This window comes from Macaca fascicularis, chromosome 20 (assembly GCF_037993035.2).
Source record: "Macaca fascicularis isolate 582-1 chromosome 20, T2T-MFA8v1.1".
Lineage (NCBI taxonomy): Eukaryota > Metazoa > Chordata > Mammalia > Primates > Cercopithecidae > Macaca > Macaca fascicularis.
Genome location: NC_088394.1, coordinates 7,855,513 through 7,875,353, shown reverse-complemented (window position 1 = coordinate 7,875,353; position 19,841 = coordinate 7,855,513). Strand labels below are relative to the sequence as shown.

The 19,841-nt window shown below is 40.5% G+C and overlaps 1 protein-coding gene across 1 annotated transcript in view; it reads right to left on the bottom strand.

The window, feature by feature from the left end:
- Window positions 1-19,841, bottom strand: part of RBFOX1 (RNA binding fox-1 homolog 1) — a 2,485,336-nt gene that overhangs the window by 662,104 nt on the left and 1,803,391 nt on the right. Inside the window, 1 exon segment of the mRNA XM_074028822.1 lies at window positions 2,078-2,119. Within this exon segment, the coding sequence (XP_073884923.1) occupies window positions 2,078-2,119 (42 nt within the window).

The window sequence follows — 19,841 nt, the reverse complement described above, 5'->3', positions numbered from 1 at the left end:
TTGAGGTGGTGGAGGGGCTCTTAAAGACACAGCCGTGAAAGGAAAAGAGGGAGAGAGGTAAGGAGGAAGAAAAAGAGATGGAAAGACAGAGAACAAAAATGAAGAGAACAGAAGAAAATATCTACAGATGAGATAGCTACCAGTACTTAATCACACTGGGGGTCTCCCAGAGGGAGCTGGACGCCTGAGTCACGTGGGAAGGGAAAATTCCATTGCACTCTCTTTGGTAGTATTTAAATTTTGAACCCTATATATGTGTGCTCTATCCAATCAAATGCGCCATCTATCAATTCAAAACATTAATTCATTTAAAAAGCAGAAACAGTGACCACAAAAGTAACAACAAACAAAGCACTGGTTCCTGATGTTAGAGATGGGGCTATTGGAGCCTCACTGGGGACTAATGTAAATGAACCATTATGTTAATATCAAGACACTCCCTGCATTTATGTAACAGAGAGGGGAAGACTCCATTCTTGAACCTAAACAGCGCCCCTGTCGACAATGAAGTCATCAATGAGAAATAATCCCTTAAAATGCAAATAAACCCTTCATTACCTACTGTGTCCTTAACTTGCCAGGCAAGTGCCATTTGCAATAGAGATTTCAAGATTATCTTAATTCTCAGGAATTTATCAGGGACTCCTGGAGACAAAGGCACATATTTCTCTTTATCTAGCTCTGACCTAGTTCTGGCCATCGTCCCCATCCAAACAGCAAGAGAAATCTGAAGTTGTAATACATTATTTAATAGGATGAACCAGTAATTCAGACTGCAGGGAAAAAAAAAGGGCAGTAAGAGAGTTCAGAAAAGCTTAAAACATCTTGAAGTCTGTTCCATGAAGGAAAGGGTCACAACTAATGTTGGCACAGGTACTTGAAGGAAAGTGGGTAGAGAGGGCCATACTGAGATAGTACATAAATATGCATAAAAGAAACAGAAAAGCTTAACTCGCTTCCTTGGTTTCATGCACCTGGATTCTGTTATTTTACCCAAGTACTTGACAAACCTGACGCCAACAGCAAGTGTCAGACGCAAGCAACTCTGCAAATTATTGCCATCATGACACTATCATTAGGTAAATGCTCTGAAGTTACAGGGCAGTGTACAAAGGTATTAGGCCTGTCTGATACATTATTCTTATTTATTAGACACCTTTGGGCACAGTGGTTTCCCGACGCCAAATCACACTGTTGTGGTTTTAAAAGCAGCATATTTCTCTAATTTTTATAACAATTTGAAAACATGGCTACAAGGCACATTGTCCAGTAAAAACTGCCAACTTCCATTAGTGACATGAAAGATAGACCAATCATAATTTGAATCTCGTCCACCGAAAACATGAATTCATTTAAAAGAAAACAAATGGGGAGAAATCCCATCGTTTCTAAAAATGCCATCCCCATACCAAGAAGAATGTCCACTGAGACGCGATGAAAGCAGAACAATGTCACCAAGCTCCATTTATAACCAAACACTCCCTCCACATCTGGGGAATACTCCTTACACCGATATACCTGAGCACCAAGAGAGTTTCATTTTTAAGTGGGGAAATAGAATATGAGGTTTAAAATGTTGTCTCCCTCTCCCATATACACAAATGTCACTAAAACCAAGAGGTCTATAGATAACGCAAATTCTCCTAGAAAACGCCCTTGACATATTCCTTGCTCACCCACCCCAGTCAACAGCCAAAGAGCATTTTAGCCACTCAGCAAACAGCCTGGTATCCATATTAAGAAGGCAGCAAGCCATCCTTTTGACCTTTGTTATTACTTAGACCTCGTGTTGTACATAAAAAGACTACAATGATGTCAAACAAATTCCAGAAGAGAAGTATTTATTGCTGAAACTAAATCAAAAAATCCATATCTACTATAATGGCACTTCAAAAGAAGTTATACTGTATTTACCAGCTCAATCAATACTAAATTAGCTGGGATAAATATTTTCAACTCTACCAGTCTTAAGATGAAGCCTGTTATTTAGAATCTGTGTCTTGGGAGAGACAAGGAAATTTTTGCTTATCACACAAAAATGAGAATCAGGAAGCATTTTACAAGCAGGTGCACCTACCCTTAGCTGCTCTCTTTCACAATTCATCTGTTGTCTTGAAACCTACAAAGAAGAGAAAACGAAGGGGAAAAGTCAGAAGGCTCTGCATCAGAAAAACATGAAAGAAAACAGAAAGTTACTTTTAATTACTCAGCTCAAAGAAAACCCATAATTAATTAATTATGTATTTAATTTTTCTTTAGGTCTACATAGCTCAAGCCTCACATAGCTCAAGCCTCACTTAGAGTTCAATTGTGTTGTTCAGAAGCACAGCTAGGATATGTCAGAGACTGGAAAGGGGATTAGGAGAGAGGTGTAGGAGAATGTGTGGGAGGCAGCATCTGCCTGGGATAAGGGCAGCTCCCCTCTCGTCAAGAAACCCCCCACCCTTTGCCCTGAAATCTCCGGCTTGCCCTATCTCACAGGTGCAGGAATTCCTCCATAAAGGTCCACTCGAGATGGTTGTGATAAGTCAGTGGAAAACACACAGTCTTCTCTGATGTTCAGGGCCAGCAGTGTCAGCTACATGCCTTGACAACTGGGTTATATTTTATGGTCCAGTTCTAATCTGATGGTAATAAGTCCCCATAGGATTGTACTGGGGAGAATTCTGAGGTCAATCCTTCTATCAGAGAAAGAAACGCCGGTAGGTTTCTACTTTCAATCATCAGATAGAAAAATGGGTGTTAGCAATACATATGCCCTGCATTGATTATCTTTGCCCTGTTGACATGTTTTACTTAATGTCCAAGGATGCTTCTTTAGAGTGGCCATATAACTTATTACCCAAACAAGAAAACATAGGTGGGTTAAGAGGGATGGGTGGAGTGGCATTACATGATTATACTAAGAACACAGATAAAAAGTAACACACACAAGGAAATTTGACATATATGGTCATTCTGTCATCAGGAGCTAGTAGACTCCACTGTGAACTAAAATAGTTTAGGCCGAAATAAAATTTAGGTCTTCATTCGTCTTTATTCTGTATCTTTCCGGTATTTTTTTTTTTAACCAATGAAACAACTCCCGACTTCCAGCACCAGACAATATACTGTAAGTTTTTGAAACTTTTACGAAGGGATATGGAGGTTTAGGAACCTTTTGATGTATATTTTACGCATTTTGTACAGAAAGTTTCTTCTGACTTCTTCTAAAACAAAAAGAACAATCTTTACTTAAGGAATGCACCAGAGCGCAAAAATCTAAAATCAGTGCTTTTCTATGCCTTTTTTTTTACCCAGAAATATTACAACTAAGAGTAGCTCTTAAGAAAATAGGCAGAGAGGCACACAAATGTTTACTTCCATGTCAATGAACCACAGCATTATTTATGAAAAAAAATTATGATGTGTGATAATGGGAAAATTAAAAACATACTATACTGATAGTGTAGCATAACATGTACCACTGAGAAACAAAGTTTTAAATATAGAGATCTGAAAAATGCTTAAAAGACACCATTTAGTTTTTAAGAAAAGAAACCACAGAAATATACAATATTAGGGTTCCTATCTTGTGTTAAAAATACAGTGAAACAGATCATTAAAGAAAAGGAAGGAAGGCCGGGTGCGATTACTCATGCTTGTAATTCCAGCACTTGGGAAGGCCAAGACGGGTGGATCACCTAAGGTCAGGAGTTCAAGACCAGCCTGGCCAATATGGTGAGACCCCAACTCTACTAAAAATACCAAAATGATCTGGGGGGTGGTGGTGTTGGGTGCCTGCAATCCCAGCTACTTGGGAAGGTGAGGCAGGAGAATCGCTTGAACCCGGGAGGCAGAGGTTGCAGTGAGCTAACATCCCACCATCACACCCCAGCCTGGGCAACAAGAGTAAAACTCCGTCTCAAAAGAAAAAGAAAAAAAAAAGATAAAAGTAAAGGAAGAAAAAGAAACTAAAGAGGAAAAGACTAGGAGAAATACTCCAAAAATTAAAAAAGAAACTGGTACAATTCTATAAACATCCAAAAAAAAAAAAAAAACCCACATTGAATTATACACCTGAAATAGGTGACTTTATATTATGTAAATTATGTCTCCATAAACTGTTAAAAGATGAAGTGGGGAAAATTCATTGAGAACAGAGAGCAAATTAACAGTTGCCAGAGGACTGGGTTAATGGAAAAGGAGGAGTGACTGCTTAATGGGTATGAGATTTCTATTTGGGGTGATTAAAATGTTCTCAAACTGGATAATATTTGCACAACATTGAGAGTTTACTTAAGCGCCAGTAAAATGTATACTGTAAAATGGTGAAAATGCTAAATTTTATTTTACGTGTATTTTAACACAATAAAATAAATGAAGTGGGTAGCGAGGTTTCGGTTCTTGACAAGATGGAGACAAAAGAATTCATCCTGCTTCCCTGACTGAACGCAGAGAGGAAAACTGTATAGAATGCATGGGGCAGCTATTCGAGATCTCCGAAAATTAAATAGCAGCAAGTGGAGGGGGGAACAAAACGACCAAAATTTAAAGTACCACCAGATAAGTGGTACCACCACCAATACCCCTTAGTGCGGGTGCAAGGTAGCCAAGAGCTGAAAATCAGACACCCAGGCAGATAGAGACTCAGGAGAAGCACTTTGGTTTTGTCTTGAGAAACGAGACACAGGAATCTTAATGCTTAGAGAATAGGGAAAATCCCCATTGTTCTTTTTTTATTATTATTATTCTTTCTTTTTAAAAGTTTATCTCTCCTCTTACGCTGCAGTCTCCAGGCAATCTCAGGATAGTGTTCCTGTATAAACAACAGTGGCAAGTGGGGCGGCTACAGACACTTAACATCTACGACTGCGGTCCCAAGAGGTTGGGCAAACAACTCCCACCTCCCATTGCTTTTCTTTATTTCCTCTCTTCTCTCGACACTTGGCCCTAAATGCAGACTCAGATGCCAAGCATGTGAACAGAAAAATGAAAAACAAACAAAATACCACCAGCTTTCTGGGTGGAGGACAAAAAATGGGGAACCCTCGAAAACAAGTATTACTTTGAGGATCCTGGAGAGAAAATAATGGGGGAGAATTACCCTCATACGGTATTTTTTACAAACTCTTGCACTCACCTCTCTGCTCATGTCTGTATCTGACCCTAAAAGTTTCCATAAGCTTTGATAATTGAACTAAGGAACAGACTACTGCCCACGTCCCAGACTTGATATGTACATGGGAGACACCCAACAGAACTGATACTGGAAACAAATCCACAGAAGAAAAGCAAGAGCTTTCAGCCTGAAACCAACAAGATTGATTGCTTACTAAAACAAACATATCAACAACTTCCATGGGATTTAAACAAGGCCTAGAGTCTCATAACACAATCTTCAATATACCCAGGATACAAACCGAAATGACTTAGCATACAAAGAACCAGGAAAATCTAAACTTGCATGGGAAAAGACATTCACAGACACCAACATCCAGATAGCAAAGATGTTGGAATTATCAAATAAAAACTTTAAAGCAGCTGTTACACAACTGCTCCAAAGAGTAAGAAAAAACACACTGAAAATAAATGAAAATAAAAGAAATGGACAGTGTTAGCAAAGAAACGAAAGATGTAAAGAACCAAAAGGAGCTGGGCGCGGTGGCTCATGCCTGTAATCCCAGAATTTTGGGAGGCTGAGGCGAGGGGATCATGAGGTCAGGAGATCAAGACCATCCTGGCTAACATGATGAAACTCCATCTCTACCAAAATTACAAAAATAAAATTAGCTGGGCATGGTGGCAGGTATCTGTAGTCCCAGCTACTAGGAAGGCGGAGGCAGGAGAATCGCTTGAACCTGGGAGGCGGAAGTTGCAGTGAGCCATGATGGTGCCACTGCACTCTAGTCTGGGAGACAGAGCAAGACTCTGTCTCAAAAAAAAAAAAAAAAAAAAAAAAGAACCAAAAGGAAATTTTACAACCGTAAAAATAACCAAAATCTCGGACTGGGCACGGCGGCTCATGCCTGTAATCCCAGAATTTTGGGAAGCCATGGGGGGCAGATCACCTAAGGTCAGGAATTCGAGATCAGCCTGGTCAACATGGTGAAACCTCTTCTTTACTAAAAATACAAAAATGAGTGGGGCGTGGTGGCAGGCACCTGTAAGACCAGCCTCAGGAAGCTGAGGCAGGAGAATCGCTTGAACCCGGGAGGCAGAGGTGGCAGCGAGCTGAGATCGTGCCACTGCAGTCCTGCCTGGGCTATAAAAGTGAGACTTCATCTCAACAAAATTAATTAAATAAAATGGAATAAAATAAAATCTCACTGAATGTGTCCAAATACAGAATGAAGACAACAGAAGAAAAAGAAGTAAACTTGAGCACATAAAAAATATCCAATCTAAACATAGAGGAAAAAAAATGTAAAAAAAAAAAAAAAAAAAAAAAGGGAAACTCGGGCCAGGCAGGGTGGCTCACGCCTGTAATCCCAGTACTTTGGGAGGCCGAAGCAAGCGAATCACGAGGTCAGGAGATCGAGACCATCCTGGCTAACACGGTGAAACCTATCTCTACTAAAAATACAAAAAATTACCCGGGCAAGGTGGAGGGCACCTGTGGTCCCAGCTACTCGGGAGGCTGAGGCAGAAGAATGGCGTGAACCCGGGAGGCGGAGCTTGCAGTGAGCGGAGATCGCGCCACTGCACCCCAGCCCGGGTGAAAAAGCAAGACTCTGTCTCAAAAAAAAAAAAAAAAAAAAGAGAAACTCAGAGACTGTGAAACAAATATCAAAAGGTACAACATTTCATGTTACTGGAATTCTAGAATATAAGGATCAAGAGTTCACTGCAGAAAAAACATGCTAAGAAATAATGGCTGAAAACTTCCTACATTTGACAAAAGATATAAACACAGTTTCAAGAAACTAAGAGTTAAAATCAATGAAATCCACAACCACATATATCATAATCACATTGGTACAGCCTAAAATTAAAACACACTGAAAACAGCCAGACAAACAATGCAATACTTGTAAAGACCCAACAATTCAAATAACTATGGATTTAAAACAAAATTCAAAGTAAACAAAACAGACAAATGAAAATCCAGAGAGGTCGGCAGAAAGTAGCACCCAGTTATTTAAATACTGAAAAAATAGGCCGGGCGCAGGGGCTCACGCCTGTAATCCCAGCACTTTGGAAGGCCGAGGCGGGCGGATCACAAGGTCAGGAGATCGAGACCATCCTGGCTAACACGGTGAAACCCCGTCTCTACTAAAAATACAAAAAATTAGCTGGACACGGTGGTGGGCACCTGTAGTCCCAGTTACTCGGAAGGCTGAGGCAGGAGAATGGCGTGAACCCGGGAGGCGGAGCTTGCAGTGAGCCGAGATTGCACCACTGCACCCTAGCTTGGGGACAGAGCGAGACTCTGTCTCAAAAACAAACACACACACAAACAAAAGAACTGAGAAAATAACTGTCAACTGAGAATACTAAATCCAATGAAAATATCCTTTAGAAATGAAAGTGAAATATGAAGGTAACTAAGCAAATTCACTGCAGATGGACCTGCTCTAAAATAATCACTATAGAAAGTTTTCCAGTTAAAGGAAATATGATACGTGAAGGAAACTTCAAACAACAAGAAAGGAAGTGCTGGAAATGGAAAGGGTAAACATATGGGTAAATGTTAATAGGTGACTGTACTCTTGAGTTCATTAAAATATGTTTAATATCTTAAAGCAAAAAATAAAAGAAAAAAGGCAGGGGCAGGGGGAATTGCATGAAGAGCTTTTCAATTTATGGATATACAATACACAAGATAAACAAAACATAGGCTGGGCGCAGTGGCTCACGCCTGTAATCCCAGCACTTTGGAAGGCCGAGGCAGGCAGATCACCTGAGGTCAGGAGTTCAAGACCAGCCTGGTCAACACAGCAAAACTCTGTCTCTACTAAAAATACAAAAATTAGCTGGGCATGATGGCATGTGCTTATAATCGCAACTACTTGGGAGGCTGAGGCAGCAGAATCGCCTGAAACCAAGAGACGGAGGTTGCAGTGAGCCAAGATCACGCCATTGCACACAGAGTAAAACTGTCCCCTGCGCTCCAAAAAAAAAAAGATAAACAAAATATAAAGACTAAAGAAAAAGAGACATACATGGTGATAAATTTTCTTTATTATCTCCCATCTTTACTGAGGCACAATTAAAAAATAAAAATTATATATATTTAAGGTGTTCAACTTGGTATTTTAATGGATGTATAAATTGTAAAAACAATCACGAGAGTCAAGGTAATTAACACGGGTGATAACGTTTCTGTGTTCCAATTAAAGAGGCAAAATACTGAGTCTTGTAGACTGAGAGAAAGATATGTGTTATAAAACTACCTTTAAGAAAACCTACAAAAAGTGATATGCCCAGAACAAATAATGTTAGAGTAACTGGATGTGTACCCACACACACACACCCCTTTACCTAAACCTCACACTTTATACAAAAATTAACTCAAAAGGGAACACGTTATCTATGTGTAAAATATAAAACTAATAGCCGATGCAACTAAAGACTGAGGGCAATGCTTCCTTCTTAATGCTTTTCTGTAGTTTTCAAATTATCCTTTGTAACATGCAGGACATTAATAATCAGAAAGTATTTTAATATCAGTACCTTGCAGAAATACAGGTGTTTTAAAAAAATGTACAGTAATAGTGATAGCATTGATTTTCCTTAATTAATAAAAAGTTTATCTTGGCTGGGCATGGTGGCTCACGCCTGTAATCCCAGCACTTTGGGAGGTCGAGGTGGGCAGATCACCTGAGGTCAGGAGTTCCAGAAGAGGCTGGCCAACATGGTAAAACTCCATCTCTACTAAAAATACAAAAAAAAAAAAAAAATTAGCCAGACGTGGTGGCACACACCTGTAGTTCCCAGCTACTCGGGAGGCTGAGACAAGAGAATCGCTTAAATCTGGGCAGTAGAGGTAGGCAGTGAACCAGGATCGCGCCACTGCACTCCAGCCTGGGGAAAAGAGCGAGACTCTGTCTCACACTATTAAAAAAAAAAAAAAGTATATCTTATAACTAGATTAGTATTTTTAACATCTGCCTTCAAATATTACAAGGATTTGCCAGACTCACAGGAGCACAATGTTGACACTGAAGGAACCAGGTGGCCTGCTGACCTCTGACCTGTGCCATGTGAAGTGGCAGCACACGATCATATTCCTATTGCAGACAATGTCAAATGCAAAATCCAACAGTAGCCAAGGAAATAGCTTTGCTGCCCTTCAAATGAAGCCTAATAAGGAAAATGAGATTTGCGAATAATGAAAAGGACATTTCATGTAATCTCCATAGTAGACATATTTGTTTTTGCTGTGTTTATTTTTCCCTGCACAGCATCCCATATTGTTTTGCTTATATTCTAGTGATAATATCCAGCTTCTTTTTTGGGGTCATGCACCTGTTCTATTTCATAAGTAATTAAGAAACTGGATGCCACCACCACCACCATACTCCACCCACTGCCAACCCCTTTGTTTGGAAGTGGGAGTCTCTGGCCAATTTGAGTCAATTCAGTGACATACATATCTCATGAGTAAGGTGGCCAGTGACCTCCCCTCCTTTAAGTAGCGATCATCAAATGCAGATCCATGCTTTCCTCACATCTTCCCTGAAGACAGAGCTGTCCACTGCACAAAATGGCAGAGTCCCATCACGTGTTGTGTGTTTCGGCTGCAGCCTTGCTCATCAAACAGCATCCCAAACAGGGTGTAACAGTGCTCGGAACACTCACTAAGTTATTGCTGCAACAAATGAGGCTCTTTAAAAAATTTCCCCATAACCATTATGGGAGAGGCTCGGGGTGCGGGGATTGGGGGGGGTTGGAAAAAGGCACCTGTAACTCCCTACAGTCTGTGATGAAGAAAGACCCTACCTGTGCACTCTTTAAAAGCCAGCCTTGAAACATATCTTAAATGTACACTTCATCAAATGTCATTTCATTTGGAAACTAACATGTGACATTTTTTTTCTCCCATGGCAGTAATGCACAAAACCAATATATTTTATGGCCTAAATGAAAAAAAAGGGAAGTGGAAGGTCGGGCGCTGCTCCTTTAAGATGCTTCCAGAATCAAATACCACTCTCGAAAGGGCTGCCAAGTAAGCACTTATGAAAGGTTAGAAACTGAAGCAATAAACTTCAGCATGAGACCCTTTGCTCTCCTGGTTGAGTGGGATGTTTAATAGCAGGGATTCATCTTCCCCATCTCCTATCTTCATTTAGCCAACAGGGCCAAAGACGCTTTCTCACACTCAGCGTTTTTCATCCTTCTCCTGACTTTGAGTTCTCTCTTATCAGTTCTTCCCGCTTTATTCTGACCCTATTTCCAGTCTGATTTTCTCTCCCACACATCAGACTGGCTCTGCAAGAACTAGAACTGAGTCTTCCTTTTCTCGAGATGAGTATGATGTTGGAATCCACTTGTTTACTCATCCATCCTTTCATATATATCCATTTACCCACACACATACACACTCATACCCACACATGCATATATATGTACACATATATCTCAAGCACCTTCTGGATGTCAGACACTGTCCTAGGTGCCAGGAATACAATAGCAAAGAAGGCTGCTGGAGCTATTGTCTAGGTGGGGAAAAAGATGAAGTCTATGGATAATTACAATACAGAGAACATGTGTACAGTCAAAGTACAAGAGGTACTCACAGTGCATAGGAGGTGGCCAAACTTGTATTAGAGAATTGAGAAAGGTGTTAGTGTATTTTGTTTGTTTTTGTTCTGTCTTTTAGACAATGTATCCAGGGAAAGAATGAAAAAAATATATATTCGGAGGAAAGGAGCGGGGATGTGTGGAAAGCTCAGTGAGATTATGGAAGTGCAATAATTGAATATGGCAGAAGAGTCAAGTGCAAGAGGGAATTGGTGAGAGATTAACTTGAACTGGGGGAAATAGGAGTCAAAAGAAATATACGACACACAATAAATAAATGGATAAACAGATGTGCATGTTTTCATGTCCGCAATAATAGAATGGAAAATCCAGTTTTCAGGACAATTGTGAATCACTTAGAAGGAAAGCACTGGACAAGTTTAGCAGCATAGAACTCAATAAATCAAATCAATTGGTAGCTGTGAGTATTTCTCAGTGTTGCTGTTTTTGTAATCATTATAAATTTTTCTGAAACAAGATGGCATTTTCCTATAAACACACGTCTCCAAGTACCTAAGGTGAGCCCCACAGTTTGCCTTTTCCTTGATGCATTTCAGGATTATGATACACATTTGAGATGTGTACTCTGGGTACTAACTGCCTAACACTGTGCTAATGAAAGAGGATGTGTATCTAAATGACACCTCATACATTTTAAAGGATGAGTTCGTGTCCTTTGTAGGGACATGGATAGAGCTGGAAACCATCATTCTCAGCAAACTATCACAAGAACAGAAAACCAAACACCGCATGTTCTCACTCATAGGTGGGAATTGAACAATGAGATCACTTGCACCCAGGAAGGCAAACATCATACACCAGGGTCTATTGTGGGGAGGGGGAGGGGGTAGGGATAGCATTAGAAGATATACCTAATGTAAATGATGAGTTATAGGTGCAGCACACCAACATAGCACATGTATACATATGTAACAAACCTGCACATTGTGCACATGTACCCTAGAGCTTAAAGTATAATAATAATAATAAAAGAAATTCTTAGTGAAACTCAAAAAACTGTATAAAATAAATGACACATTGTACATTTTATTTAAAAAAGACAGGGGAGGAGTGATGAATAAAATAAAGATGATGATACAGGATCATATGTGACAGAAAAGAAAACAATAGGGTTCCAGGGCTGCTCAAAGGAGAGGCAGCAGCCCAGCCTGCTGAAAGAGGAAAGCAGTGGAGGAGACATCAGTCAGGTGTTTCTGGACATGAGACCCTCGATGTAGCCCTTACTGAGTAAATAGGAGTTGAGCAGGCGGACCTCTCCAAGGATACAGAAACAAGATACTGTGAATGGCACAGTCAAAAGTTGGACAAAGTAAGGGAGAACACTAGATTGGGGTGTGGAGGGTGGAAGCGAAGGTACTTTGGGATTACATAACATAGGTTTTGCTCAATTTTAACTATGCTGCTAGGAAAGTAATTGTTTTAATCACTTTTTATTTATTTATTTTTATTTATTTATTTTTGAGACAAACTCTTCCTCTGTCACCCAGGCTGGAGTGCAGTGGTGCAATCTTGGCTCACTGCAACCTCCATCTCCCAAGTTCAAGCTATTCTCCCACCTCAGCCTCCCAAGTACTTGGGATTCCAGGTGTGCGCCACCACACCCGGCTAATTTTTGTATTTTTAGTAGAAATGGGGTTTTGCCATGTTGGCCAGGCTGGTCTCGAACTCCTGACCTCAAATGATCCACCCGCCTGGGCCTCCCAAACTGCTGGGATTACAGATGTGAGCCACTGCGCCCGGCCTTAATCACTTTTTGCTGAAATAAATTTCACACTAACAGTCGTTAAAATGTATCCAACATTTATAACATGTCATAAAATGAGCTAAACAGTTCCTAGTTACGAGCTCAGTTAATTCTCAGAACTTTGTAAGGAGCTGACAATTGATTTCATTGGCTGATTTGATTCTAGCTCTATTTTACAGGTAGAGAAACTGAGGCACGGAGTGAGTAAATTCCTGAAACCATAAAGATAGGAAGTACTCAAGAGGGAATTACCATCCAGATGGATTGACTAGGTTTCCTCTCTGAATCACTGTTGTACACAGCTTCCAGGGTCAAGTAAATCAGCCAAAACCATGGATACCGACATTGTTAGCCTTCCTCCCCCAATCTGTGCCTCACTTGTCCTTAGCAGGTACTCATTAGCTACTCTACCCTGACAAGATGCTGTTTACACACTTGTGTTTCTCTACAAGACATGCACTTACTAGCTAGTGTTATCTAGTTCCATAAAACACATACATTTCCATACCTGGCTTCTTGAGGTAAGGACCAGAATAATTTCCACCAAATTAGATTTCTCTGATATCAAAGCACTGAGCCCTTCTGTAGATCCAGTTTTCTCCCCAATGGAGACTGGAGGTTCAGGATCAGACGAAGGAAGTCCAGTCCTTGTACATCACCTACGTAATGTTGGCCACATTATATAGTCTCTGCAGGCAATTTCCCCATTTGTACCATAGAGACAATATGGTACCTGCATAGTGTCTACTATTATTGTGAGCATAATCTATTTGAATTACTAAGCAAAGCACTCAGCACATTTAAAAATTCAGCAAATACCAGCAATTGGTATTCAAATTAATGAGAGAGACAGCAGGTTTTCACAAGAAGTACTGGGTCCAATGACTTGGGTCTAAATCCTGGCTTTGTCCCGCAAGGCAACAGCTTCTTTGAAATTTCGAAAGGTTTGATACTATCTTTTTAAGAAGTGTGGCTAAACTGGTACCAATTGTTTTGAGGGGGCAGATGGCACTTATCACAATGCAGAACTTCTATTTCCTTTAATTCAATGGTTCACATTCTAGGAATCTCTTTAACAGCGCGCAAGGGCAAATGAGGAAATAAGGACAGCGCTTGTCATGGAACAGACCCAGAACTGAGAAGAATGCCACTGTCCACAAGTAATGAAATGGTTAAAATAATTGTGGTTCATCTACATTAGAGGCTGAAAAACTTTTTCTCTTAAGAGCCAAATAGGAAATATATTACGCTTTGAGAGCCATACACTCTCTTGTCTTTGCTGCAGCTACTCAGCTCTGCCATCATGGTAAAAAAAAAAAAAAAAAAAAAAAAAAAAAAAAAAGCAGTCATTGATACAGTGTGTAAACAAATGGTTGTTACTGTATTCCAATAAAATTTTACTTACAGGGTCGGGCGCGGTGGCTCACGCCTGTAATCCCAGCACTTTGCGTGGCCAAGGTGGGTGGATCACGAGGTCAGGAGTTCAAGACTAGCCTGACCAACATGGTGAAATCCTGTCTTTACTAAAAATACAAAAAAAAAAAAAAAAAAAAAAAAAATTAGCTGGGCATGGTGGCAAGTGCCTGTAATCCCAGCTACTCAGGCAGCTAAGCTGGGAGAATCGCTTGAACCCAGGAGGTGGAGGATGCAATGAGCAGAGATCGCGCCATTGCCTTCCAGCCTGGGGGACAGAGTGAGACTCCATTTCAAAAACAAAACAAAACAAAACAAAACAAAAAAAACTTCACAGAATCAAGCAGTGGGCTGCCTTTGGCCCATGGCCATAATTGGCCAATCTTTGATCTATAGTATGGAATACTATGGATCCATTAGAAATTGAATGATTTAAGTAAGGATGTCCATGATGAAATAAAACAAAAGCAAGTTAAAACAATTTTTAACCTATAATCAATTTATGCATAAAAAAACAATGCACACACACACACACACACACATGCACATGCACAGAAAAATATCCATTTATACATGGAAAAAAGTCTGGAATGATAAACAACAAACTTCAGACAAAAAGCACAAAAATGATGTCCTGGGAACCAGACCAACAGTGGAGAAGAAGGGGCAGTGGAGCTGGTTTTCTCACTGTTAATCTTGGATGCTGTTATATCACTTCAACTTCTTCCAATGAGCATGCATCGCTTTTATAAATTCATAGAAAGAGCAGCCATAATCATATTATTTAAATGGCTTCTAAGTTATAGGGTTATTGTAATAATTAAATGAGATGTTATTTGTAGAGCATCAAAGCCAAACCTGGCTTGGCACATAGTAAGTGCTGGATTAATGGTCGCTATGAAATAACTCAGCCGGGTGTGGTGGCTCACACCTGTAATCCCAGCACTTTGGGAGGCTGAGGCAGGAGGACCACGAGGTCAAGAGATCGAGACTATCCTGGCCAACACGGTGAAACCCCGTCTCTATGAAAAATACAAAAAACTAGCTGGCATGGTGGCAGATGCCTGTAGTCCCAGCTACTTGGGAGACTGAGGCAGGAGAATTGCTTGAACCCGGGAGGCGGAGATTGCAGTGAGTCAAGATCACGCCACTGCACTCCAACCTAGTGACAGAGTGAGACTTTGTCTCAAAATAATAATAATAATAATAATAATAACAACAAAATAACTCCCCATAGCACCAAAAGAATAAATATAGGGTAGCTATCTTGAAAAACAAAACAAAACAAAAGCTCCAATTCTGCAGGGACATTACATATTTTTGTGTGGATTCTCTTCAGTAGGAAAGTAAAAGTACAAGCGTAAAATAAAAAGAGGTCACTTTGCTTAGTCTGCTCCTAGGGTCTCCTATGTAATGTTTATTAGATATCTGAGTTTACAAAGGCCTGAAATCTTTGAATATAATACAGTCCTACAATCCAACGTATGTTTGTAATCATATCCATTGCTTTTTACAACTGTATCACACAATAAAGTGTGTCCTCTGATTCTAAGAAGACAGGATAGTTTACGTCAGATAAGCAAATACAGATCCCACCACTGGTCATGGCAGTTTTTTTTTTGTTTTTTTTTTTTTTTGTCACAAGGGAGAAAAAGTGTGTTGTAGTAGTAAATTCTTAGGATTCGGGAAAGGAGGTGAGAAATAATCAATTTAAAAAATAAAAACAAAAAGTCACAACAATGACTCAAGTCAGCAATGATTAACTCGACTCTGGCTCATGTTGTATAAATGAAAAAAAAAAAAAAAACACTTGAGAAAATAACTTGGAGAACCCACCCAGCTCTCCTATGATGTTTTCATCTTAACCTTGGGGAGGACCATTATCTGCTGCTAAAATCTTGTCTGGTTTTGAAAGGATGCCAGCTTTGGAGGGTCGAGAAAGATGGAGGAAAGAGCTTGACAAGGCTAAGTACTAAGTAGAAAAAATAATAATGGATTTGTTGTTATACGTAAACTTGCACAACAAACCCAAATGCTGAAAGCTCTAACATATTTAATTTATGGCTAACAGTCCTTAGGAATACTTTACAGAGCATATCCTAAAATCTCAAAACACTTAGCATTCTTAGCACTTGAATGACCTATGGTGTGGTATCTTCCAGGCAGGACAACTCATTTAGTGAGCACTTCTCCTGCTGTTCCTTTAAAAATCATATTGTTTGGTAATAATGGTACTTATATCAAGAGACTCACTGTTCTGGCTGTAAGTCACTGGAGAGATTCAAGTGTTGGTTATCTGATTAAAGGGATGTCAGAGGTCAGGATGCCCACAGAACTTGAACAAACCTCAAATTACAGGTTTTAATGAGGTGTTTTCTTGGGAGGAAGTGCTTTTCACACTCAGTCTGCCATGCACCCACTTGGTGAAGACCCCATTATCAACAAAAGAAGTCCCCCAGGTCCAGGCAGATTAATCAGATAGACAAACATTGAGCAAGACATGGCAGCCCCAAGCAGCACATGGCCAAGATTCCCTTCGGCCTCCCACATCTGCTTTCTGCAAGAATGCAGTCTTGTGGAGTTGTTCATTTCAGGTTTGATGCTGGTCTTGAAATGAAAGGGCTGCCCCTGGCCATGAAGAGCCTGGCTGGTCTGACACATGTAAGCACCTTTACAAGCTAAACCATGAAATGTCTTTCCATCTGATACCTTGCAAGGTGGAAGAAACATATTGCCTATTATTTATTCTAATAATAAACCATTACCCCAGGCACATTTTTATTCTCCAGATTTAATAAGGTATTTTGTGAACCGAGGCAGAGGAGGGTTGGAGAAAACAATTGCCGTTATTACAAAGATGATTTCTATTTGTTTCAGCAGCAAAAGCAATCACCATTTCTTTCCTTCATAATCAAGGGTTATAATTGCCCTCCTTCAACCCCATCCCAAACCCTTGCTCAGTCTAAGAAAATTCAGGCAATACTCACCAAAATCTCCTGGGTAACTAAAAGGGCTTGGCATGCTTCCCTGAACATGTCTCCTGGGACCATCATTACCCTATAGCCAGGAAACTCTGACTGTGTAGAATGAGCATCTCAACAAAGATTTTCCCATCATCCCCCTCTCTACATCCAGAGGTGGGAAAGAGTGTGGAGGGGAGGGTAGGTGGGGGATTTACATACCATTTGCATATCTCTACTTGGATAGAATATATGTTCTCAAGACATTTTCAAGTTAAGACGTTTTAACTGGATTTTTTTTTCTTTCTCAATGGATGTTACAGAGCTCTAATGATAATTTTATCAGAAGTTGATAATTTTATAATCTGCATCCCAATTAAATAGATTCAGCAGAGACACACAGGCCATGGCCTTATCAGGGCAGTCATCTTGATCATATTAATTGAGAGACATTTGAGAGGCATCTAAAATGCAGTGGTTAAGAGAACAAATTCTAAAGCCAGACTTCCAAGGTTCAAAGCTCAACTCAACTCCATATTAGCTTAGGGACCTTAAACAAATTCCTTGCCTGGGTCTACCCATGTGCCCCGCAGGGTCATCACATGATTTGAATGAGTTAATATTTGCAAAGCAATTACAAGAGTGCCTATCACACAGAAAGCACTATATAACGTGCCTTTTCACTACAAGAAAGTAAACGGAATTCAGCAGTCCATTTGTCGCTGCTGCTGTGATTAGTTCTTCTCCTAACTTGACAGTGGACTGGACCTGCCTCAGTATATCCTCAGATGTTTAGCAGACAGAATCACAATTGTCAGAGGTGTGTGAACCAGAGCAACTCCATCTGCAGTAGGGGCTGGGTGAAATGAAGCTAAGATCCTCGGTGTGGTGGTGCATGCCTGTAATCCCAGCTACTTGGGAGGCTGAAGCAGGAGAATCTCTTGAACCGGGGAAGTGGAGGTTGTAGTGAGCTGAGATCGCGCTGCTGCACTCCAGCCTGGGCAACAGGAGCAAAACTCCATCTCAAAAACAAAACAAAAAAAAGAGACTAAGACCTACTGGGCTGCATTCCCAGATAGCTAAGGCATTCTAAGCCACAGGGTAAGATAGGAGGTCAGCACAAGATACAGGTCATAAGGACCTTGCTGATAAAAACAGTTTACAGTAAAGAAGCCAACCAAAACCCACCAACACGAAGATGGTGACGAACGTGACCTCTGGTCATCCTCACTGCTACACTCTCACCGGCACCATGACAGTTTACAAACGCCATGGCAACACCAGGAAGTTACCCTGTATGGTCTAAAAAGGGGAAGCATGAATTATCTACTCCATGTTTAGCATATCATCAAGAAATAACCACCAAAATGGGAAACAACCTGCCCCAAGGGGCTCATCATCCACTCTGATGAGGGGCTCATCAGCCCTTCATCCACTCTGTCTGTGAAGTAGCCATTCTCTTATTCCCCTACTTTCTTAATAAACTTGCTATCACTTTACTCTGTGGACTTGCCCTGAATTCTTTCTTTCTGCTTTTCTTTCTTTCTTTTTTTTTTTTTTTTTTTTTTTTCAGACGTAGTTTTGCTCTTTCGTCCAGGCTGGAGTGCAGTGGTGCAATTTTGGCTCACTGCAACCTCCGCCTTATGGTTTCAAGTGATTCTCCTGCCTCAGCCTCCCAAATAGCTGGGATTACAGGTGCCCGCCAGCGTGCCTGGATGATTTTTATATTTTTAGTAGAGATGGGGTTTCACCATGTTGGCCAGGCTGGTCTCGAACTCCTGACCTCGTGATCCGCCCGCCTCGGCCTCCCAAAGCGTTGGGATTACAGGTGTGAGCCACCACACCCAGCCGCCCTGAATTCTCTCTTGTGGGAGATCCAAGAATCCTATCTTGGGATCTGGATTGGGACTCCTTTCCTATAACACAGGGGTACAAAACCAAGATTTTGAAAAATTGGCTGATGCTTCTGAAAGTTTTAGGATGGGACATTGTAAATCCACATCTACAAACTGTAGAGAATGTCAAAAGAAATCAATCATGTAACAACTACAAGACTATCATGGAAAAAAACAACGTCAAGGTGAACTAAGTCCCCTGGGACCCATTTTCCAGACAAGGAAATAGGGATAGAAGGCACCCCAGGTGGACATCCCCGGGATGTCTTTCCATGCTATTCTGACTTTCGCATCTGAAGAAATCTTTACACAAGATGTCTTTTGAAGTGCTGATTTCTATGACTTTACAAAATGTCATTATTTAAGAAATGGGAACAATTCTGTAGCTTGAGAAACTTGAGGAGTATTCATTTTCTAATTTTCCAGTTCAGTTGTCTGAAAGGGTTGGCTGGGTGGTGGTGGTGATTGTTGCTGTGTGTGTGTGTGCGTGTGTGTGTGTTCACATTCTTCCTGGAAAGCTTAATGGAAGGAGTGCTGGAAGACATATGCTTCACACAAATGAACTCTTAAAACCCCCAACTTAAGGAGTCATAACTGGAAGGACTAGATTCCCAAAAGTTCTGCAACAATGAGCAGGCATTCATGTTAATTGCCAGCAATTGAAAAGGAAAATCTAGGTCACCTGGCTGTTTGCTTTATCATCATCAGTATTAATTAGACACTGGAAGTAATGACCGAGCTCAGAGAGCTCTTCAGATTTAAAATAATAATAATAAACCAACAGCGCAGAGCTTTACCTTCAGAAAGAAAATATTTTCACAAGTAGCGTTCAGAAAGAAACTGAGTGGGAAAATCTTGCAATTAAATTCTGCAAATGCGCTCTGAAATAATCCCAAGGGAAGTCTTATCTGTACTTAATATTCAAATAAATATTCTTTTTGTGTGCAGTGCATTCGATAGGGTGCATTTTATTTAATTTAAGTGTATAACGTGATCCGTATCATGAGGGATAATCACAGGGAACTGTGGAACCCTTTAAGTAGGATAAATGGGCCGGTACCACAGCCAAATGGGCACTCCTGG